General features: G+C 45.6%; 1 protein-coding gene and 1 long non-coding RNA gene across 2 annotated transcripts in view; one reads left to right on the top strand and one right to left on the bottom strand.

Moving 5' to 3' along the window:
- The first annotated feature begins 1,671 nt into the window (after positions 1 to 1,671).
- LOC147577360 (uncharacterized) lies at positions 1,672 to 5,304 on the top strand. Its single transcript, XR_015255808.1, has 3 exons — positions 1,672 to 1,789; positions 4,256 to 4,319; positions 4,933 to 5,304. It is a non-coding gene; the product is annotated as an uncharacterized LOC147577360 (long non-coding RNA).
- Positions 5,305 to 21,167: 15,863 nt separating this feature from the next.
- The window catches only part of P3H2 (prolyl 3-hydroxylase 2), a 149,324-nt gene continuing 145,819 nt past the window's right edge, over positions 21,168 to 24,672 (bottom strand). Inside the window, exon 15 of the mRNA XM_086674992.1 lies at positions 21,168 to 22,151. Coding sequence (XP_086531118.1) covers positions 22,059 to 22,151 — 93 coding nt within the window. The 3' untranslated portion in view covers positions 21,168 to 22,058. The remainder of the gene's footprint in view (positions 22,152 to 24,672) is intronic.

The raw sequence follows: 24,672 nt of genomic DNA on the forward strand, positions 1-24,672 counted from the left end.
TCAACGCCTACTTTGACCTTTATAAAGTTCTACTTTCTCTAGGCAATAAAGTAATCATTTAGGAGGATGACTTCAGAGTCCCCACCATCTACTGAGTCATGGGCAGCAATGGGTCCATGCCCAGAAGAATGTGTTAATATGATGACTCTACCTCTCTGCTCATATCTGCCTCAGAGAAAAGGGAGGGCATTGTGGTCTCCCAAGTATCTAGCTCCTTTTCATCTCAGCAGTTGTTTCTGCACCTTATTATTATTATTTTTTATCTCTTTAGGCTGAAAAAATAAGAGGGAATCATGAGGAATGAGTAGAAGAGATCACAACTCTGCTCAAGATGGTTATTCTCAGGAGAGAGAGAAATGGAATGGAGGGAATATAGACAAAGTAGTGACAAGCATTTAACTATCTCCCAAGATGGCAAACAGGAAAGTTTACACCTCCTTACATACGCAAGGCCAGAGTAAGTGGGGAAATAAGAAAAACAAAAACAAAAGATAAAACACAAAGGATAACAACATTAAAAAACACACAAACACACAGATGGCTGTTGAGTGGTTCCCAGCCAGCGTAGTGTAAAACTCTACCAAATAATTAAGTTGGCAGATGGAGTGGAAGAATCACCCAAAGCCAGCTTAGGCTAGGCTTCTGACAGCCTTGAAGAAAGAGCATTCTAGAGCCTTGACTGAAAGGATATGGATGGAGTTTTTGGGGGGGGGACCTCATATTGTTCAACTCCTACTTTTCCCCCCCTTTGTTTCTCTCAGTTCACTGGACTACTTTACGAATACCACTCTTCCGGTGGGGTTTAGGTGCAGAGAAACTTCCATGACAATTTTAGAGAATGAGATGGCTATGGAGTGCTATAGACTATTTAGGAAACAGTAGTAACTTTCAAAAGCTGGATCATGTACTCTGTCTTTGTTGTTCCTATCTATTTATGCACATTTGTCTTTCTGGTATGCTTTTCAGTGTGTGGTGAACTTATAGTCATTCTGTTAAGACCCAATTCAGCTTTAACTCCCATGTGAAGTTTTCCTTTTTGCTCTCAGCCTAAACCTCCTCTGATGTTGTAATTCCATGACTTTTGTATATATTTTCATTTCTAAAATTGTAAGGCATTTTACTATTTTATGGTCTATCTTTCCCTCTAACTAGACCTGAGGGCTAGGGCTATCTGATTCATCTCTGTTTTCCCCAAAACAAATAACACAGCCCTTGATACATTAGGGGCAGACAATATACACTAATAAAATAAACAAATGAGTAAATGAGCTGATTGATCTCTTCCCTTCTCTTTCTGTCACTGTACATGTAACTAGTACTTTCTTGAGCACTTTGAGGACCTGCCACTCCCGTGCACTATTTTTGTGGCTGGTCCCGTGGGAATTGGCCTGGCCTTTGCCAGATACATCTTCCCTTTATTTTTTTGGCTGGAGAGTGATCAGACCTGGGTGTTGGAAGTCAGCTCTACCACTGAGTCACAATGCCTCTGGGCACTGTGGTTCTACTCCGTGTGAAAGGTCTTTCTGCAGCATTCTTACAAGGTGAGTTTTCTAATTAGCTTTCCCTTATAAGGTGCCAGAGGGGACGATTGGTCAGCATTGGGGCCCACAGATGGAGAAACAGTGGCCAACAGACTTTGCCTGAGGCTAATGGGTGGGCTGAGGCCTCGCAGTTAACATGTGGTGAGAATGGAATGACTCAGTGCTCTGTTTCCCACCCTGGGTGTCCTCACCCAGGAACTCTCTTCATTTGGCCGGGCCTGAACCTCAGGAACATGGAACAGAGTGATGTGAGTCTATGACTGAGCTTGGCTACATTCTGCATTGGTACAGGGATACACAGGTTAAATGACTTTGTCTTTAAATGGCTAGAAGGGTACAGGATGTTTCACTGAGTAGCCTCTGAGTCCCCTAGATTCTTTGCTTGGGACTACTCCCCAGGAAAAGGGTACCGCAAGGCCTAAGAATCTATAAAATGGTAGAGAAGCTGAGTAATAACTGAATAACGTAACTATTGTTATAGCACAACTCTTATGCATTATACAGCCTTATGAAATATGATGTTTAACTAATATCTCTTTAGCATAAAATTAATAAGTTGTTTGGAGTGTCTGGGTGGCTCAGTCAGTTAAGTGTCTGACTCTGGACCTCAGCTCAGGTCATGATCTCATGGTTGGTGAGTTCAAGCCTTGAGTCAGGCTCTGTGCTGGCAGTGAGGAGCCTGCTTATGATTCTCTCTCCCTCTCTCTCTCTCTCTCTCTGTCCCTCCCTTGCTCATGCTCTCTCTCTCTTTCTCTCTCTCTTTGTCAAAATAAAGTTAAAAAAATACGTTGTTTTGTGCTAAAAACTGCAAAACATGAAAAAAACAAAAACAAAAAATAAGTTTACTTATAATCCCACCATTTAAAAAAAACTACTGATGGAAGCCGAGTTGGCCCAGTTGTTTCAGTATCTGACTCTTGATTTTGGCTCAGGTCATGATCCCAGGGTTGTAGGATTGAGCCTCGAGTCAGGCTCTGCACTGAGCATGGAACCTGCTTAAGATTCTCTCTCCCTTTGCCCCTTTCCCCTACTCTCTCTCTCTAAAATAAAATAAAATAAAATAAAATAAAATAAAATAAAATAAAATAAAATAAAATAAAATAAAATAAAATAAAAAACTACTGTTGAATTTAGAGATTTCTACTTTAGATATTTTTGGCATATTTCTTCATAGCATAGAAAATGGATAATTATAACCTTCATTTTATGGGTGAGGAACTAAGCCTGTAAGGTCCCTGGAAGAGTAGTTTAAGAATGGAAAGATTAAGTCATGTGATTATTTACTGTGATACTGGCTACATCTGAAAATTTCTTTTGATCCTCAGTTTTTCTCTCCAAAGAAGATAAGAGATTTCAAAGCCAATGTCAGTACTAGCTCAAAGCCCTAAGATGAAAGCTGATTTTTATTTTTTTAATGTTTATTTATTTTGAGAGAGAGAGAGGGAGGGAGGGAGGGGCAGAGAGAGAGAGGGAGAGAGAATCCTAAGCAGGCTCTGAGCTATCAGCACAGAGCCTGATGCAGGGCTTAATCTCATGAACTGATCTGAGGTCATGACCTGAGCTGATACCAAAAGTTGGACACTTCACCAATTAAGCCACCCAGGCATCCTGGAAAGTTGATCTTTAAATTCTGAATATTAGTGTGATGGAAAGTTCATATATATTCAATGGACAAAGACACAAGCTAAATTCACTTTTAACTTTAGACATGTTACCAGGGAACCTATGAATTAGGGGGTTGTTTTATGGATTAATTATTTACCTGATCCACGTCTTTTTTTCATTTGGTCCCAAATTTTTAGATCTAAAAAGAGGAGGCAGGAGGTACCTCAAAAGAAAGTGAAAGGAGGGTATCAGCTATCATTTTGATCCAGGAAATAGCCAATGAATGGATCATGACATCATTAGCCCCGCACTAATACCTCTAGTGTTAAAGGTAGTTTTCTGCATTCAAATGACCTGACATCTCATGTCTTGAACCCCCGTATTCTGTGGGGCTCACACCCTCTCCTCTGATGCCCAGACATCATTGCAAAGGAACACCCCCTGAAATAAGCAAAGTGTTAAGGAGATAGGAGGATGTCCACTCTCAGTCAGAGGAGTGTCGCCCAACTTCGGTGCATAGGTCTCCAGACTGGGAAAGTGGCAGATGTAGGAAAAGAAGAGGATTCCCATTCTCTTCTTTTCATTGCTGGTCTGTGATCTCTTGAGATTTTTTTTTTTCTTTCACCAAGTATTTATTTTGGCTAGAAGTTGCATCCTATTTAGGAGGAGCTTTGATTCTGAGGTTGGGGTAGTGGTGGGGTGGGGGCGCAGAAGAACCAGGGTAGGATGTGGAAGCAGAGGGCCAAGCCTGGCAGTGTTGGCTTAGTCCCGGGCTCTGGGCTCTGGGCTCAGGGAGAGAGAAAACTTTTCCATCTACTACTTGGTGTACATCCAAGTTTAAGGTGAAACGCAACAGGCTCTCAGGGCAGAAGTTCCATTCAGTAATAAAGGCCAGGCGTTAGCTGGGACGTTCTTCATGTTGTATCATATTGCGGATTGGTAGCAAAAGACCGAGAACACATCAAGTATATAATTTACAAAAATACCCAAACACCGTTGTTTTAAACCAAACTCTGTGTAGGAACAGTGATGATGATGATGGGGGTGATTATAATTACTACTATCCAGCATGTTCTGTATGCACTTGACATGCACTATTCTGTCTACAGCCCTACAAGGATCAGTTTCACTTATACTGTTGCACAGGGGAGGAAGATGATGTTCATAGAGAAGGTGAGCAACTCTTCCAAGATCACCCAGCCAGCAGGTAACTTGGCCAGAAGGTGGGGTTTTCATAGCCCGTGAACTTCCTTCCATTACTTGCTGTCCCTGGTTTTGTGTGTGAGCCTAGGGTTTTGGTCTGTTGCTGCTGGAGCCTGTCAGCAGAGAACACAGGGTGCAAAGGCTGGGGTCTCTGGAGGCTTCCACACCTAAAGCACCAGGGCTACTTATCTCCAAAGCCCTCAGGAGCAGATCCAGCTTCACTGGGTGGCAGAGATGGATGGCGTTTTGCAGCACAGGCTTGCAGCCTGAGGGAGAGCAGGAGCCCTAGTAAATTACAAATTATTTCCTAAGGTATCCAGGGAGGAAAGAAAGGCAGGGGCGGGGTCCCAGACTGAAGGGAAGCAGTTGGGGGGGGGGGGGCTGGGTTAAATGCTGGAGGCCCACAGCTATTTCCTGTATCTGTCAGGGCAGATCAGAACTCACTTATCTTACTTCAGCCCAAAACAAGTACTTGTTCTATTATTATTTAGAAAAGAGATTATCTTTAGACAAAAGTGGCACCAATATCCTGCCACCCTGATTAAAAGCAGGATGAACATGAAATGATTTCTCGATCCCTTAGGTCCCATGAAGCCAGCGTCCCCCAGGGAAATGGCCCTCTCCCAGCTGTAGTCCAGCTCTCCGCTTTTGAAGCCGCCTCTAAACCTGTTTGCATTCAGAGCTCCCGCAAGATTCGTGCCCACGCCGCAGGCTGGCCCAGGGAGGCCGCTCAAGCTGAGACCGTGGCTGGCTTCCCAGGGGCACAACCGCGACAGTTAATTACATCAGCCCAATTAGCAGCGGCACCCACCTTGTGCAAGCAAGGCTCACCTGCAGTCCAATCCATGTCTGGAAAAGGGCCCTGGGGCCTTGGTGGGGAGGTAAATGTTTAGCAGTGACCTTCCCTCAGAACCCTCTTGTCTTGGAGATAAGTGAGGGAACTGGAAAAAGACCAATCTCTTACACCACAGTCGGCTAAGCAGCCTGCTGATCATAATGGTTTTCAGATCATTCCATTGGGTAGGAACACAGTCTTCCCTCAGAACCTACTGAATGATCAGAGGTGGAGCTTTATCAGATTTCTGCCTTCTGTAATGAGGCCATGTTTGCCCTGCCTCCGTGGAACATGGACCAAGGACAGGGCCCTGTCGGTGGAGGTGGGAGGTGGGCCAGGGAATAGCACAGCTGTTTTCCTTGGAGCTGAGCTTTCACTTTCCACCCTCACAGGGAATCAGAATCCTGGGCTCAAAGACAAAACCTAATTGCCCACTAGCTGCTCACTTTGAGTGAGTTGCTTCAATTCTCGGATTTTAAGCAAACTACAATGATGGAGAACACAGCCGGGCTTGGCAGGGAGCTGGAGGGGGGTGCGGTGGGGAGGGCATGGCTACAAAAGGCAGCATGTGGAGGGCCGTGGAACAGTTCTGTATCGCAATGGAGGTGGCAGCAGTATAACCCGATGCATTTGTCAGGACCCATAGAACTGTACGCTGAAACGAATGTGTAAATTGACAACATACATTCATTTCTTTTTTTAAGTTTTTACCTACTTTTGAGAGAGAGTGAGACAGAGCGCGAGTGGGGGAGGGGAAGAGAGATAAGGAGACAGGATCTGAAGCAGGCTCCAGGCTCTGAGCTGTCAGCACAGATCCCAACGTGGGGCTCAAATTCAGGAACTGGGAGATCATGACCTGAGCCAAAGTTGGATGCTTAACTGACTGCACCCCCCAGGCGCCCCAACATAAATTTTAAAAATGTGATGAACTCTTCACAGGTCAGGTACGAGGATAAAAATGTAAAAGTTTTGAGAGTACCTAGCACAATGAATGGCCCATATATATTCTAAATATATATAGCGTTTTTTTTCTCTTCTTTCAGAGGATTTTTTTTCCTCATCCATAAAATGGGAATTAAAATATTACTTCTTATAAACCTAACAAGTTTTTTCTTCTTCATAAGTCTGGTGCAATGATAATGTTTATGAATGCAAATACTTTGCCAGGGCTCAAGATGTAGCAATTCATTCATTAATTCATTCTTTCCTTTACATTTTTTAAATTTATTTATTTATTTGAGAGATAGAGAGAGAGGGGGGGGTGTTGCAGAGAAAAAGAATCCCAAGCAGGTTCTGTGCAGTCAGCACAGAACCCAATGCGGGGCTCAATCTCATGATCATGACACGAGTTGAAATCGAGTTGGATGCTTAACTGCCTGAGCCACCCAGGCGCCCCCATTCATATTTTGTAATGCCTTTGTTGTGCTAGGTCCTGTTGGAGGTACTGCTAGATCAGCATAATAGAGCCAATCCCTGTCCTCATGTAGTTCACAGTCTAGGGAGGGAGACAGAGATGAAAACATCCGTGTAGTGAGTGCTACATGTGTGAAATTCCAGTGGCTGTGGACACATTTCTAAAGGGTATCTAATACAGACCTTACTTAAATATTTTCTGAAATGAGATTTAGAAGACAAGAAGGAGATGGGCCCAAGAAGCATCAGGGGAAGAGGAGGGGAACTGTAGGCTGAGGAGACTATATGTAGAAAGATCTGGAAGTGAGGGAAACCAAGGCTCATTTAGGAGCAGCGCATCTTTCAGTCTGGCTGGGGCTGGTCCAGTTTGAAGATTCAAGTCTGGGCCCAGGGATGGGGCGGGGGTGGGGAGCACTAGATGACTATTAAGGAGACTTCTAATCCCATGAGTATATGTTTCTATGACCATCTTTGGCTCCCTCTTTGCACCCACTTGTAGGCAACCGGGGCCTTCATCCTCTTTTCCCTTTAGGCGTCTGGATCAGAACCTAAGAGAAGTCTCTCCCTTGAGGAGTATGACATTGTAGTTTCCCTGCATCTGCCTTTGCATATCATGAGCTCCCAGCCAGAGTTTTTCACCACCAGGTGGGAGGTGGAAGGAGTCATGGGAGGGATTCAAATCCTCTAAGGCTGCAAGATGATGTCAACCCAATTACCAGAGATGGCACTATCTGCTTGGAGATGGCCCTCAGGTATCTGCACCTGTGTGGATCTGGGTGGAATGCTTTGATGTGACACTTGGCTGGCAGAAGTTCTGTTCCTCTCTGCCTCTTCTTTCCTCTCCTGGAAAGGAAGCAGCATCAGCACTGGGACAAAGTCACAGTTACCTTAATAGCAGCTGCAAGGAAATCGTGCAGCTTTGGGTATTCTGCTGAATTAATGCATGAAGGCAAGGACTGTTGTTCTGCTATGTTGTACCATGATGGATAGACTAGTCGCTAAATAATTCTGGGTCATTTGTAAGAAGCCACTTCCCCCAGCCCAGCCCCTAGACCATCTCAAACTTCGCTGCCCTGGTGCCCTCAATCCTTCCTCTAGAACCCCTGTGGCAGCGTCACAGTCTAACAACTGATGGGTTAAAAGTTGCCATGGTGGGCCTCCCTCAGACCCTGTCCCAGCATGTTATTTGTTCTGATTGCTTAAGGGACACTAGTTGCTATATATTGTAAATGTCACCTCTCTAAAAGACAACACAACTGGACAAGTGACTGACTGACTTCCCTGGGCAAATCATTTCTTCTTTCTGGGCTTCTTCCTGGGCTTTAAATAAAACAAAAAATTATTATCCTATTATTAGGTATGTGGGGTTTTTAGACTTGCTGATTTCTATGCTTTTCCCTCTATGACATTCTATGCTTTTGTAAACTTATGTAAACTCCTGAAGAAATTCAGCATCCTGTATCTGTGGTCTGGCTAGTTGCAGTAGTCGTCCAGAGGAAGGATCTGCATCTGATCTGAGTAGGAACTTCTCAGAATCATAGATTCATAGCACTTTCAAGCTGGGGGCAACTTGGAGTTCACCCAGCAGGCTATTTGGAATGTGCCCCACACAGCTCTAGGGAGACCACAGAGGAGGATGAGGGGGGCAGGTGGACAGGGCTCCAAAGTCCAGACTCCTGCTTCAACCCAAGAAGCCTGATTTTTCCTGTTTTATACAGTCATGTTCCTCTTAAGATTTTATTTTTATTTTACTTCATACAATTTTAAATTGTATCAAGGCAGGCCTGGGTGGATCAGCCAGTTAAGCATCCAACTCTTGATTTCGGCTCAGGTTGTGATCCCAGTTGTCGGGGGACTGAGCCCCGTGTCAGGCTCCATGCTCAGTATGAAGCCTGCTTAGGATTCTCTCTCTCTATCCCTCTGCCCTTCTCCCCTGCTGGTGTTCTCTATTTTTCTCTATCTCTGTCTCAAAAAAAAAAAAAAAAAAGTTTCCATGTCTAGGGAACAAATCCTAAAATCCTTAACTCCGGGCTTAGCAAACTGCTCTCACTATGGTTTTAACCTCTTTGAGCCTCAATTTCCTTGTCTGTAAAATGGAACCAAAGGTACTAGCTTAAAAGGTTTAAGAGCACAAGGAAACATTCAACACAATCTCTGGCATTAACTATCAGTTGGATATAAATCCAATCCACGGTTACTTCCTTGAGGTGGAATCCAAGTTCCCAGACTGCTCTGAGAAGACTGAGGAGAATGGTAGATACACACACACACACACACACACACACACACACACCACCACATAGAGGTACACCACCAGGAACTGCCAAGAGCGCATTTCAGAAGTAATAATTACACTTGCAACACTTGCTATCTCGGTGTTACCAAACAAGATGACAACAGCAAAATCGTATTCAACCACAACTGCAGAGGGCGATCCTGCTGATAAGCACCGCAACATGGTGGGTTCGGTTACTGCAGAATAACTGGCTGACCTTCCTGGGCTCAGGTTTGTATCCACAAGGTAGCTGTACAGGAGAAGCTGAATAACCGGTCTGGTCCCCCACACGCAGGGTGTGGCGGCTGTAGCACTCTAAGTGTCTCCTTTACATGAACTGCTCCAGCCCTTTCCACCGTCTTTCCAAGTGCCCTAAGATGGCGGCCGACTTGTTTGTCCCACCCGAGGCAGTGTAGCAATAGAGAGAAAATATGTGCATCTTGAATTACTTCCCATTTCTGAAGGGCTGATGCATTTGAAAATGGAACAGCCTAGAACCTCCTAGAATCCCTCTTCTGTTAAACCCTCTGTTCTCATATGACTAATTTGAGAATCCACCCACTCTGGGGGCCATTTGGTGGGTGTGAGGAAAGATTTGCAAGCAGTGCTCTAATCACAAATTGTATCAGTGCCGGGCTTTGTAATCTGATGGGGATTGGCCCGCCCATGGTGTCATTTTCCAGGCTGCTAGGGCAATTTGTCCCTGGGGTGAGGTACAATGCTAGCCCCATAATAAATTGTCTGTGTCAGCTCAGCTCCATCATTCGTCTTCTTGACAATTTCCTCATGTATGGAATCCTCCTGTCTCTCGTATATATATTTTTATCACTTGTAACGTGCACAACGCTTCTGTTTGCCTGTTAATGTTTCCTTGCTTTCAAGCCCAGGTCGATAACAACATTGGAGTCTGCTGCTTCCCTAGCACTGACTGGTAGGTTGGGAGAATACCACTATTTGTGGTGTCCTTAAAGAGCACCGAGTCCAAATCCTTCATTCCACAGTTGGAGAAAATAAGAGCTAGAGGGAAAAAGCACCCAAACCCAGAGTGGCTACACTAAAACTCTGAGGCTCCGTCAGCTGCCCTCTCCACTGTGTTCATTGACTCCTTCACTGAATCACATATGCACGTTTTCAATAAATATTTCTCAAGTTCTGCTCTGTGCCACGTACTATTTTAAAGCCTGGAAATACCGTAACGAATACAGTTCCCGCCCTAGAAACTACATTTGGAGAGGAGGGAGATAGGCAGATAAATTAAATGAGGTGAAATGTAAATAGGTTGTAAGTGCTGTGAAAACAAACCAGAGAGGGGATTTCAGCTGTAGGAATTCAAGCATAAAGCAAGGTCATGGAACACCTCCCTAAGAACGTGAGCTTTGATCCTGATTGCTGGACATGAGGGATGAGCCCTGTGAACACCTGAAGGGAGAAAGGTACAAGCATCAACAATGTATGCAAAGGCCCTGAGGCAGGAGCATCCCAGGCACGGTCTAGGACAGTAAGGGGGCCAGTGCCACTGAAGCTAAGTAAGCAGGGAGTGTAAAGGAGGTGAGGGCAGAGAGGTAACTGGCTCAGTCTTGTGGGCCATTGTAAAGGCTCAGCCAGTGAGATGGAAAACAAGTGAAAGATTTGGAGCAGAGGAGAGACACAATCTGGCTTACGTTTTGAAAGGATGACTGGTTTTTTCATGGTGAATACTCTGACAGGGGGACAATGGTGGAAGTAGGGAAGTAGTGGGAGTTAGGAAGCTGCTGTATTCCTTCAGCGGAGAGACAAAGGTTGCTTGGACCAGAGACGAGGTGGCACTAAGACAGCCGCTGTGGAAAGCAGGGAAGATGGCCACTTAGTAATTAGGAAAGTGAGAAGACAACAAAGGTCAGAGCCGGACTCCTCAGCAGGGAGACTGAACTTAGCCCAGGGCTATGGCAGGTCAGAGGAGGCTTCCTGGAGGAAGAAGCATCCAACATTAGAGCAGACTGTCCAGGTTTGTCTGGGGCCATCCTGGTTTTAGCCTCAGCTTCTCCCCCAGGAACGGGTGACACTGGCCCACAGTGAGAGTTTCCTGGTGAAGCTGGGGGAGTTGGGAGCTTGAGAGTGTTCCATGTAGAGAGAAAAGACAGCAAACATCTGAGAAGCAAAGGGGGGGACTGTGTTTGGGACGAGATAACCAGGAAGAGAGGGTGTAGACAGGGGCCCCGATGTGCACAGTTCTGTAAGCCCTAAGAATAAAAAGGCCATAGGCTTTGTTTTGATGTCAGCAGAAGGGTTTTGCACAAGGAGTGGCAACACTAATAACTTGGCAGTTCTATCCCTCATTTCCCTACTTGTAAAAGACTTTTTAAAAAAAATCATTTCTAAGTTTTTACTCAAAAGTGAAAAGCAATGGGGCGCCTGTGTGGCTCAGTTCGTTAAGCATCCGACTTCAGCTCAAATCACGATCTCACGGTTCACGAGTTCGAGCCCCTTGTTGGGCTCTGTGCTGACAGCTCAGAGCCTGGAGCCTGCTTCAGATTCTGTGTCTTTCCCTCTCTCTGCCCCTCCCCTGCCTGTGCTCTGTCCCTGTCTCAAAAATAAATAAACATTAGAAAAATTTTTAAAAAAAGTGAAAAGCAAGAAATCAATAAACAGAGTAGGAAATAAGTTTGTACTCAGCTGAGTGTCCGGCAGCTACTAGGAGTCCTCATGTCCAACAAGGTCATGCTCTCTATGGAACCAGTTTACTTTTCCCCCTCATCTCTCTACTTGCATCAGTGACATTCTTCTCCTAGGCTCGAGAGCTCAGACTAATGATTTTAATCTTCTTTCCTTGGTGACTCTGTTAGCCACCAAGTCCTTATTTCTTTTTTATTCAATATGTTCTCCTTAGTCATTTTCCCTCTTGTCCCATGGTCCCCAACCTGATTGGGGCTGTCCTCATGGTATGCCTTGGCAGTAGTGGGCTCAGGTGTGTGTGTGTGTGTGTGTGTGTGTGTGTGTGTGTGTGGTAGAGGGGAGTGGGATTAGACCTCTCTGGGTGCAGGAAGTAAGGGGACGTGCTGTCTATAGGGAATTCAAAACCACCATTTTAAAGTCAGTCTGCTTTGTTTTACTTCTACAAGAGAGGAATTAATGACAATAACAAAATCTCCCCACTGGAACAGAGCACTCCCATTTACTCCCCAGCCCCAGCCTTGATTTCTGTAACAATTTCTTCGCTCGTCTCCCTGATTCTTCCATTGCCTCGTATGCAGCTGCAGCGTGTAACATCCGTGTCTAGCTTCCCCAAACCTCAGAATCCTTCCTGAGGTTTACAGGATCAGCCCCACACCACACAGTCTAGTCTAGCTCTTGGTCAAGCCCTCAGTAACCCGAACCCAGACTGACAGCTGAAACTGATCTGCTCTGCGTCCCAAGCTCTCTCTGCTGTGATGGCCTGTGTCACAAGAGCCTTGGTTTTCTGCTTCATGAGCTGGGATGCAATCCAGTTTTGGATCCCAGCACTGCCAGAGGCTGCTGTGTGACTTTAAGCAAGTCACTTTCCCTCTGAGGGACTCAATTTTCTTATTAATCAAATTAGGATAACAATGTGGGTAAAGCTAAAGTCATAGGATTGCAGTCAGAGTCAAATGGCATCATGGTTGTGAGAGCGGCCACCCATGTGAGCCATGAGGATTTCGTTTTTTCTTTTTTTCTTATATCTTTTTAATATTTTTATTTGAAGGGGGAGGGAGGAGAGGGGCAGAGGGAGAGAGAGAGAGGATCTCAGGCAGGCTCCATGCTCAGCACAGAGTGTGACACAGCATTCGATCCCACAACCCTGGGATCATGACCTGGACTGAAATCAAGAGTTGGTTAAACAACTAACTGAGCCACCCAGGCGCCCCGAGCCATGAGGATTTCTGTAAGCCATAGGGGTCAGACTTGGGACAGTAGCTGCCAGGGATATAGTGCTGTTGATGGTCAGGACAGCAGGTAACTCTGCTTTGACAGTTTGTTTCATGTACCCCCTTTCATTTTTGCCATTCTATATTCTACTCATCCTTGAAGGAACGGCTCTAGACCAATTCCCTCAAAAAATTCTACCTTTGCTATTCAAGCCTGCCGCCATCTTGTTCTCTTCAAAAACCACCAGAACCTACATCCTCTGTGTTCACACAGGTCCCCTGCGTATCCTCTCATATCACATCGTCTTCCCCCTGAACTTTAAGGGCCACCTCTTATGTTTGTTTAGCATCCCTCTCAATATTGAACACATATTCGATGTTAAATTGAGACTTGTCAAAATGAATGAATGAATGAATGAAGGCATCATACTTTTTTTTCTTTTCTTTCTTTTTTTTTTTTTTTTTTTTTTTTTACCCCTTAATGCAAAGTATGCTGATAGTGCCATCTGCTGCTAAGCTTTGATTCTGTGTTTTCTACACCATGGAAATGAAAGTGAGAGAATGCTTAGTAAAAGGACTAGAAAAAAAATTGTGCCTTCCAACGAGCTGAAACAGGGACAACTAAGAAACGTTGCTGAAATATCCCAGTGCAGGAGGCTAGGGCATCAAAGGACCAGATGAGGTGGGCAGGGAAGCCAGGATCTCCTTCTAGACTGGGGGCTGACAACTAGTTTGGAATTAAAACAGCCTCTCAATATTGTATAACCAGTTTCTCCTCCCCTGTGCCCCTGCCCCCAGCAAGAAGCGTGCTGTTCATGGCCAGAGATAATTTTTAAATCTAACTGAATGAAAATTAACTTAGAAGATTTCGAGATGCTTCATGGGAGCATGCATTAAAAAAAAATCATGAGAACTGAAAAAGCACTGCTAGAGAAATCATAATCATATTCATTTTTCTTCTTTTTACAAAACTGTTCTCCTGTAGTAAAAACAACGGTTACCTTTTAACGTTTGCCTGCTGTGTGTTTGACATTTTCCTTCTATTGTCCCAATTAAATCTGATCACTCAACAGATCGTTATTACTACTTCTTTTATGGATGAAGGCATCGAATATGAGGGGACAAGAAATGTGTCCATAATCAGAGAGCTGGTAAAAGGCTGCAAATATTCCAAGTCTGGGTGGCACAAAGCCTGCGTTCTTCGAGCTATTCTCCCCTGACTCTGTTGAGAGTGCTCTGGATGGACCAGGAGTCAGGCGACCTGGGTTTAAGTCCAGTTTCTACCAGCAGCTTTTGGAGTAAAGTCGGATAAATCAATTTCTTCTCTAGGCCTCAGTTTCCCCAACTCTGAAAGAAGGGGTGTAGGACCAGATGCTCTCCAAACCCCTTCCAACCTGGAGCCGGCTATTTGCAGCGGCCTTTATTTGCTGAATTATAAATACAGAACTTTATTGTGTCTGTGATTCTCCCTTGAGTTTCCACCACAGGCTTGCTTGATCTTCCCAGTCTAAATAGCTCTGGACAGTTCAATGTGGACTTGAGAAAAACAATGACCCAAAGAACTCTGTGCTGAGTTTTGCAGGCCACTCCAATCTCAGTCTCGTTTTCTGTAGTTTGTAAATCACACTGCATTTAAATGACACTTTTCTCCCCGCGCAGGGTTCGAAGCATGATGTACATTCTATGCTTATTCTGAAGGCAGTGCGGTTTGAAGCTTTCAGTATGCCAATTTGTCACCTGTGACATATTTGACAACCGGTCTTTAGTTGTAAGTGCCTCGGTAGGCAATGTGTCCCAGGTTGATGGGCACACCTCGACAGAGCAGAGTCCCCAGGAACAGAATCTCCGCATGGTGCCGAGCCTTTGAAGTGTCTCGCTGGCGCTTCAAAGCAAAGTTCATGGTACAGGGAGCAGCATCTGATGTACTTGTATTACCCGTAGAGACAAAAATCATTACACAGATGCCAAATGTCTGGAAGAGAAATCTGTACCCTGTGCTCAGCCCTGCGGCCTGGAAGTTCAGAGGAGGCTCAAAGAGCTCCCTGCGAGGAACCCAGAGCATGTCTGAGCAGAGCTTTCATCACACCTGGCACACTCAGAGTAGTCGTGGCAACCATCTGGCTGAGGACAGTAGCCTCCTTCCAGATTCCCACTGGGGTGTGAGGAGCGGTGAGTCCTGGGGTCAGATAGGCTCGTTACAATTCCGCCTCCCTCCCACCTCTTCAAAAGAATGGCCAGAACTGCAGCGTGTCCTTAGAGAATCCAACCACTTAGTTTTCACTCGGGAAGCTGACGTCTTTGTGACTTTGACTTAAGGCAAAGTATTCATCTATTCCGGGCTTCCTTTTCCCTGTATGTGAATAACGACCTTGTCTACTGGGATGTTGCAAAACAGTGACCACAATGCTATAAACGATGAAGGAAAATGGAACATTCCTCCAGGAATCCAGTCAAGGGAGGTCCAACAATGCCTTCATGCCTGTTTTTCACTTGTACAAAGTACCTAAAAGCAGAATACATTTCAAACGAAGACCACTCAGAACCCAATTTGCTAAAACATATTGTCACATCTTTATCTTAGATGGGGGGGGGGGCAAAATAGTTTTATTTACTTACCAATATGGACTTTAAAGAAGTATAATTCTAATTCATATGATCGTGTGAGAATATCATGTCCTGAAACTCTCAACTTCAAATCCAGTAGAAATACTGGTGTCTGTTCAGTAAATGTGGCTAAACACTGGAGTATCAGGAGACCCCAGCATATTCCTCTGACCAGAAGCCTTGAAGTTAGCTTCTAAGCCTCGGGGCTCTATAATTTATTTTAAATCTAAGCAGTATAATTACCTAAGACCTTCAAAGGCATTTGCAAAGGTGAATAAACCAAAAACAGGTATAGAGAACAAACACAGTAAGTATGATTGGACACTTATTGAAGGAGGTCCTATCGCAGCCCTTGGGTTTGAAATGAGGCAAATAGGTCCCATTAACTCCTGTTGGAAATGATTTTCTTCCAAGGATTCCCAAAGCCTCTGAAACCCTGTGCCCTGCTTGTCATTGGAAGAGATGTCCTTACTAAAGCATTGCACAGCTTTCTGGTTTTGCTAACACCTTGACTAATTTTGCCAAATGCTTGAGGCTTTTCAGACAACACACCTGACTGTCCTCAGGTGGGCTGGGATATGCTCATTATTCCCATTTCTAAGATGAAAGGTTAAGAATTTGAGTGAGTGGATTGGCTCCAGGGCATGTGAGATCAGATGCATGGGAGTCCAGATTCGTGGACTCATGGGCAGAAGGAAAGGCCACTGGAAGAGCTCACTCAAGGAGGGGGTTTACTTCAGTTCCCCCTGACACTCACTGCTCCTCTGCTTTTCAGGAAGAGGCATGGTCCTAGGCGGCTTCACCCCACCCACTTAAATATACCTCCTCACAGGGTAATAAGAAACAACTTCCTTATAAAGTGGTATTTATTCGGATTTTCACAGCATTCATTAAAGTGCTTTCCCAGGGCAAACTGCAATAAAGATCCCATTCCGCGCCCCCTCCAGAACACCAGCTTTTACGTGAACTCTTTTTCTGACAGTTTAACATTTCAGAACCCAAGAAATCATCCAGGCGACACCCTGTGCTTTTTCAGTGGAGGATACTGTGCTGTGATGAGAGGTCACGTGGTTCATTTCTGCTTATTGGTGGCAGAGTCAGTGTCCTCTGAACTGGTGCCTTTATGGTGAAAAAAGGTCTCTGCAACCACTCCCTTCTCTCAACTCACATGGCCTTTTTTGTCCCTGTTTCTATTGAAACTTTTTATCTTATTTTCTGTTTTTAATGTTTATTTATTTTTGAGAGACAGAGAGAGACAGAGCACAAGCTGGGGAGGGGCAGCGAAAGAGAGGGAGACACAGAATCTGAAACAGGCTCCGAGCTATCAGCAGAGAGCCCGACGCAGGGCTCAAACCCACGAACTGTGAGATCATGACCTGAGCCAAAGTTGGAGGCTCAACCAACTGAGCCACCCAGGTGCCCTCTATTGTAACTCTTTATCACAGCACTTCCTTCATTTTGCATTGTTTCATTTGTTTACATCTTTTTTTTTTTTTTTTCCACTTTGCTTTGAAATCCTTAAAGGAAGGGATGGGATCTTAGTAATTTTTTTTTTTTTAATAACTCCTTAAACCCACCATGGAGCAGCCACTCAAAACTGTCTGATTCATGAATTCAGGGGCGACCAGAGCTCTACTCCAACCCTCCCCCGCAACTGTTCATTTTCCCTGTTTACAAAATGAAGATTGCACTGATGTGTCTCTCAAGATAATTGTGTAGTTATGTATGATTGCCAAGTGCTTCGAGTCCATAAAAAAGCTTTATAAATGCCAGCCATGATTACAACCCTTTGAAACAATGGCATATGTGATTTACAAGTGGAAAAAGATGAGACATAGCAGGTAATGTGTCTTCCTTAGTCCTCTTTTCTACCCCCGCCCACCATGAGGTAGTAATTCCGAGGTCGAAGCACCAACTTGGGAGAAGAAGGGAAGGTTTAACTAGAAGCTGAATAGGGTTTCCAAAGCCTAGGCCATCACACTACCATCGAGAAAGGAGGCACCTAAATCTAACCAAAGGGGTCAAGGGCAAGAGTCCCCAGATAGATGAATGACACCCAGTTCATTGTTGGAGACTGGAATGAAGAAAGCAGGTGGGTGGCCCTTCCAGAACAGACGCCTGAGGAGAAGGACAGATAGAGTGGAAAGGCTGTTAAAGTCTGCTCTTGTTACCTTCGGTTCCCCTTCCTCTCAGGTGTATCCTATCAAGTGGCTAGAAAAGGTATGTGTACAGTGAATGAAAGGAGCATTCAGACGTTCCTCCTGGCAAATATGTGACAGGAAAAGAGAGGGCAGGGACATCTTGTTTGGTTATTTTTCTTGTGGGCCCTTAACAAGATTTTTGAGGGCAGAGGTGACTCCCATGCCAACTTTTCACATGGCTGATGCCATCCATTGCGAAGCAAGCCAAGATCCATGATCAGATTGTTCCAGACTTGACGTTGTTTGGCTTCAAAGGTCGGTAGGGGGCACAGAGAACGTGGTGATTTTCCGTGGATAGGCTGTAAGGGGAAGCTCTGACAGCATCAGTCTGCAGCTCCAACCCAGCAGTGAGCTCAAAGAGTGCTTGACGTTACCTGTCTCAGTGGGTCTGGGGAAATCAACCAGGTTGATCAACCAAACAAACAGCCCTATGTCTCATGCTGGAAACATGAAATTATCTGGGAGTAGGGGATTTGCGGGTGGGCTGTGGGACTAGGTGGGGAGGTCACTTCACATTGCAGGCTTCTTGGCAAGAGGAAGAGAGGGATCGTTACCATGGGCCCAATCTAACCTGTGGTCTGGAGTGTTTGCCAAATGGCTCCTGTTTCCCTGAAGAGTTCTGGATGTGGGAACAGTTCAACTTTCTCCCACTTCTCAGCCACACCACCATCAGTCACCCCAGAATGTTTAATTATTTGGCAGAAGGGACTGGTGAGGTGGCCCCCATCATCTCCTTCCTTGACGTCAGTTCTTCCCTGTGGCGGTCTTATGTGAAATCATTCAGCATTTGTACTTCAATTAAAATTCACAGGTATATATTATTAAACGGTAGTGACTCATTCTGTGGCTTTTCCTCAGCTGAATAAGCGCCAAAAAGTGCTATGTACGCAGTAATGATGAAGACTGCGTTAACACTAAAATTTCTTGTCAAATAATTTTTATTCAGGGCTCTGAAGAAAGCGCCGTGCACATCCAAGAATATCGCTCTGTCTCGTGTCAGTGTTTTCTCAAGAAGAAATTGAACTTCCAGGTTCTTTGTGCCTTGGAGGAAGAGGAAAATGACCCCTGACTGAAAGAACCCTCTCTGTGAGCTTCATGAAGGCAATGCCTGGTACATAGTGTTTTTTTCAAAAGTGGGGCTGATCTAATCGAATTATGCAACCTGCATTCGATGTATCTCTGAGGAGAGAAGGGGAACATACATCGCTCAGCAGGAAAATAGGAGAGGAGCAAAAGTTCAGATTTTCTAAACATCTTACTTTTCTCTTCACGCTAATGTATTATTTTATATTTAATACACCTGGAAGAATGGCCAAGGGAGCAAACGACCCCGTTAATTTTTCTCCCCTACTGTTCAATTTTTTTAATGTTTATTTATTTATTTAAAAAAATTTTTTGACTTATTTTTGAAGGAGAGAGAGAGAGGCAGGGGAGGAGCAGAGAGAGAGGGAGACACAGAATCTGAAGCAGGCTCCAGGCTCCAAGCCATCAGCCCAGAGCCCAACGCGGGGCTCGAACCCACGAACTGCGAGATCATGACCTGAGCTGAAGCCAGACGCTCAACCGACTGAGCCACCCAGGCGCCCCAATGTTTATATTTGTGTGAGAGAGAGACAGAGTATGAGTGGGGGTGGGCAGAGAGAGAGGGAGACACAGAATCAGAAGCAGGCTCCAGGCTCCGAGCTGTCAGCACAGAGCCTGACACAGGGCTCGAGCTCACGAACAGCGAGATCGCGACCTGAGCCGAAGTAGGACACTTGCCCAACTGAGCCACCCAGGCGCCCCTCTCCCCTCCGGTTCAAAAGGCTGTGCTTCTACCTGAGACACAGACATTCCAAGCTAAGTGATCACAGCCTCCAGTTTCCCTCTACTGCCATCCATTTCCTCATCTGGGAAGTGGCATAATGATCTGTACCCAGAACACGTCCTGGGGTGCTAGTGTGTGAGCAAGCTCTGCTTAGAAGCATCCAATGCAATAATACGGTGAAAATAAAAGCTTTGTGAAACTGCAGGCTTTTCACCCAAAGGAGGGATGGTCATCAGACCAGTGGTAGTTCCCCAAGAGGTATAGCCGCAGAGGCCCGGACATGAGGTCATAATAAGTGGGCGGGCCTTCCAGCCGGGGCTGTCTCCAGCACATACAGCATTTCTGAGTGAATCAGAAAAAGGCACCGCTTCTGGATCGACACAGCCGTCCAGGTCCATAGACTGAGGAGTAAGTACCATCTCGGGCTAAATCGAAAAAGGCACCCCTCCCTGTAGTGGACGCCATCCAGCGCCAGCGTTCAAGAGTCCGCACGCCCTGGCCGGGCATCCTCACATCACTCGACTCAGCAGCCCCGGCTCAGGCTCAGGTTTGTCTCAAGTCATCTGATGACACTCCCTAACTATCTGAAGAAAATCGTGTATGGTTTGATGCGGAGCAGATTAAACAGTAAACGCTTTAGTGGATACATGATGTCCCAGGTGTAAAACGACATGGGCAACCTGAAAAACAGGAATCACTCCTCCGTGCAGTCAGCACATGGCTGGCGACGTGGATCCACACGACATCTATGGAGGCCATCACCCACTTTCTGCCGGGCCGCGTCTCAGCATCAGCGCCCAAGTCCCTGCCCCTCCTGGGGCTCCCGCAGCACCCAGGAAGTGGGAGCTACGAGGAGCCAAAGACTGTTTTCTTTGTTGATGCCTTGTTGCCAGAAAACAGAAATTAGATCTTGCCCAGATTCTCCTATCAGCAAATCAGAGTGCCAGCACATGCTTCTCAGCGAGACAGCAAGCAAACAGAAATCTACCTTTTCAAAGCTCAGGACGTTTTAGCCCTAAAGTTGGGTTTAAAGTTCTTGAAATCAGATGTGTACATAAGGAACCCATTCCCGATTCTCCGAGTGTTTGTCGAAGTGAATCTGATTGTATTTGCACACATTTCTAAGATCTTCTTGTTTTTGTCTTTTATCTGCTTTGTAGTTTGAGTGAGAGGGTGGAGGGCGTTTGGAAACGATTATAACCAATTATGTCGCTTTCAGAAAAGGCAAGTGAGGCCCAGAAAGGGAAAGACAGTAGCTCCAGGTCACACAGGCATAGTTGATCCAGCTGGGATTATAATCTAATGCTCCTTGGGCTCTCCCAACTGGAGCTTGGGTGGGAAACAGACAGCACATAACTCACTATGACTCAGTTTTTCAGTCTCAAAGGATGAATATGCTTATTGTCAACCACGATCATAAACGGCAAAAGAATAAATGTGATTTTCAGAAAACGTTTTGATCTGCTGGCTCACTTAAGAACTACTCCTCTACCAGTGCCCATCACAGAGGCAGAGAATCTCCCACTGGTTAGCGGCACAGGCTCCCCCAGGCCGGAACCACCCAGGGCTCCACCCCAAACAGTGTCTCTGAAGAGCTTCCCAAGAATTCTGGCCGCGGACCAGTGGTTCTCCGGACTAACACCGCTGCTAACCATTTCTGTTCCTTCAAAAATAGTGCTTCCACTTTCCTTGTGGCCCCAAAGCACCTGCCAGCACAACTAGTCATGGCCCAATGGTGTCCCTGGGCTGTCCGCAAAGCCACAAAGCCATTCCCTGAAGACAAACCAAACATTTGGGAGAAGACAAATAAATGCCAGATGTTAGAATAAGGCTCCCTGTATTAAACAATCAGACACAAGCACAAATCTGTGAACTGGATAGCAGCAAAGATGAGGGGACACCGAAATACATGCAGGTGAATATTGGAATCAGTCAGAAATCCATCTTTCTTACGAAATGCCCCTTCTGGCCAAAGGACCCCACACTCAGGCAATGTGTGGGCGGTGCCCTGATTCAGGCAGGATTGAAGATTTTCTTCCTAAGTCACCGGGGTGAAGAGTCCTTCTACTTCAACCCACTGAACCACCTTTTAAAAGACGCAAGTCTGAGGGCAGTCCTTTCTGGAGCACTGTGGAGGATGAATCGAAGCTTCCAGTGTCACTTTGTTCTCAGGTGAAAATACCAGAGCCAATTAACTCCACCAAGGCCCTGCGAAGGCTGGGGCTCTCCGTCTTCTGCCGTGCTTTTCAGAGCCAATCAGTGACGCATGAGGCGGTGCAGACCCCACTGGGGGCTCCTCAGACTCCAGCTCATGGCCGCCAGGACCGGGAGAGGGTGTTGCTCAAGGGCACAGGGCCAGAAAGGCTTCGCGTCCAAATCACACGCTAACTTTAGAACTGGAGCACGCATGAGAGGTGTAGTTTCGCCAAGAATGCGCTTATTCTTTCTGCTTCAGCTTTCGCATGTGCAACAAACGAGGTGTGTGTATGCACATGTGTGGGGGTTGGGGTGGGGGAGGGTTGATGACCGGATGAAAAACCAAGATAGACAGACGGAGTGAGGCAAAGCAAGCATCCTCGAGAACAAAAGGGGGCTCTGGTGACTCGGATTAACCTGTTAATTTATACCATAGCTCTGTACAAAAATAAAAAGGTTCTCATAAGATTAACAATTTAAATAAATATCTGATAGAACTTTTTCTTTCCTCATTTTTATAGCTCATCTTTGGGGTTGATATTCAGTTCATGCTTCCCTTGTTGTTCTTGATCCAGAATTGCGATCACTTCATCGGCCTGTATTCGCTCCTACAAAAAAAGATAATTTACACATTTCTATTACAAGAATCAGAATCAGCCCCAGTGGCAGGTGCTTCCCAAACACTTCCAGGCATCCATCTGTGCATAGATTGGTGCTAGATCCAGTTAAAGACTAAACCTCATCTCTGTCCCTCGACTGGTGCCTTCTGCTGACTGCCTCATGCCCTAAGCAATTACTTTCCAAGATTTCTCTTTGGCCAAGAAGTCTTGTGTATTCAACTGATCCATACCCTTTCTACTTTGTGGTTCCATAGATGTCTCCCACTCAGTTCTCAATCCAGTGTTCAGGCTGGAGTCAGCGTTTTCTGCCCCACACACCTATGCTGGTCCTCCACACAAGTTCTCTCTGTCAGTAAAGACTGCCCCTCCTCACCATTTGCCCTAAAAGCCCAGCCATGGTTCCTTGGATCTGATAAATCACCTACTCCCCTCTGTTCTATCTCCTGTTTCCACTCCTTTTCAGTGCACATTACTGCTGCCTTAGTTTAGAGCAGGATTTCTCAACTGTGGCACTCCTGACATTTTGGAGCAGATGATTCTTTGGTGGTGGTGGTAGGCTTGTGCCCTGTAGAATGTTTAGCAGCATCCCTGGCCTCTGCCCACTCCAGGTACCCAGCAGCACCTCCCTCCCGTCTCTAGACATTGCTGAATGTGCCCTGGGAGGCAAAATTGCTCCCACCTCAGAACCACAGGTTTAGGCTCTCTTCATCGAACTCAGCTTCCAAATCATATTCCCATTTCACACCCACTCACACATGCTTCTAATGGGCCTTCTGCACTTTAATTCGGACCCTGTCACTATCTGGTTCACAGCTCACAACCTTTACTTGGGTTCTTTTTACTTGAATTTTCAGGCCCAATCTTCTTGATGTGCTTATAAGGAGTTGCCCGAGTCAGAACTTTCTCTCTTCATTGGTTCTCCTTGCCTTCTCCTTTTACCTCACCTTGTTCTGTAACTTCCTAAGTTACCTCAAAATCCCCGAATGCAGCACTCTCCAAGAAATCCCTTGCCCTAGTCTAGGTTAAAGGTATTTCTGGATGCTTCCATCATATCCTAGGCATTCCCTTCCCCATCCATCAAACCGTCAGCAGGCCCAGTTGGTATACTTCCAAATGGCACCTGCAGCCTTCCATGTTCATACACCTTCTCTATCACTATTCTAGCCCACAACATGTAGGCCAGATGCTTCCTTTCCTGTACGTACTAGAGTATGACAATGTCTTTCCTATTCTGTAACTTCCTAGGTTGGGGGGTAAGTGGGGAGCAGAGAAGGCCACATGGCTTCCCCACCCCAGTTAGAATAGAATTCAGGATTCTTAACTAGTTTGTCATGTCTGACTCCTCCTCCTCTGTGTCCCCTTTTCAGACCACTGTCCATCTTGCATTTGCCTACCATGTTCTGGCCACTCTAGATTTCTTGGTGTGTTAGCCACTCCAAGCCACCTCTGATCTCTGGGCCTTTGCAACCTGGTCTCTACCTGGAATACTCTTCCCAGGACCTTTATCACAGTTGGCTTCTTCTTGTCACTCAGATGCCAACTCACATGTCACTTGTCTGGAGCACCCTCACCCTTTAGTCTCAAACCAGTTACCTTGCTCCCTCTTCCACACATCATTTCTCACCACCTGGACATCTCTCAATTATTTCCTCTTTTCCTTATTTTCTTTTTCCACTAGAAGTTAAGTGCCATGAAAGCAGGAGAGCTTGTCTTTTTGGTCATTCTTGTATTTCAGGTGCCCAGAACACCCACTGACATTTGGCAAGGGCTCCGCTATATCTGATGAGTAAACACATGAATGGATGAAGGGTCCCTTCTCTGCTTCAAGTATGTCTCTCTCAGCTGCATGCTAAATGCCATCTTTTCAACAAAGCTTTTCTCGTTTCCTCTTTATGTCCCCTAACATGTGCAACTGCCCCTAATAATTCTTACTGAACTTTACCTGGTGTTTTAATTACTTTAGCTCTTGCACTCAATCTTCATTCTGACCTCCAGCTCCTTGAAAACAGGAATATGTAGTCCACGTTGCCTATTGCTGGCCCCTAGCACAACGCCTTGCGCAGCAAGTTACGGGAAAACTATTTGGTGGCTTGAAAACAAAGCCCTTTTTCCATTCAAGACCTCCGAATTGAAAATGACGCTTACATGAAGTCAACCCAAAGGGCCCAATGTACTAAATAACAGACACTAAACCGCTGTGATGCTAAGATGCCTGAGCGCTACTTCATGAACGTGGAAACAATAACTTGCTGCTTAACAAACTGATGTACAAAAATGGCACAGACTCTCAAATCTGACTGCCACGAGAGACATCCCAAATCATATCTCTCCTGAACAGAAAGAAGTTCGTGAGCTGGAACTGCGTGTACAGGGAACTGAAGCTTCTGATATTGTACATCCTTAAGAATTTATGATGCTATCCACTCCTTGGGAATTGATACCTTCAAAACAATCTAGAGCACGTGCAGAGATCGGCAAGCTCTGACGACTCCTCCATAGGCTCTCCCTG

The sequence above is a fragment of the Puma concolor genome, chromosome C2 (assembly GCF_028749965.1).
Source record: "Puma concolor isolate L17-30 chromosome C2, mPumCon1.1.hap2, whole genome shotgun sequence".
Taxonomy (NCBI): domain Eukaryota; kingdom Metazoa; phylum Chordata; class Mammalia; order Carnivora; family Felidae; genus Puma; species Puma concolor.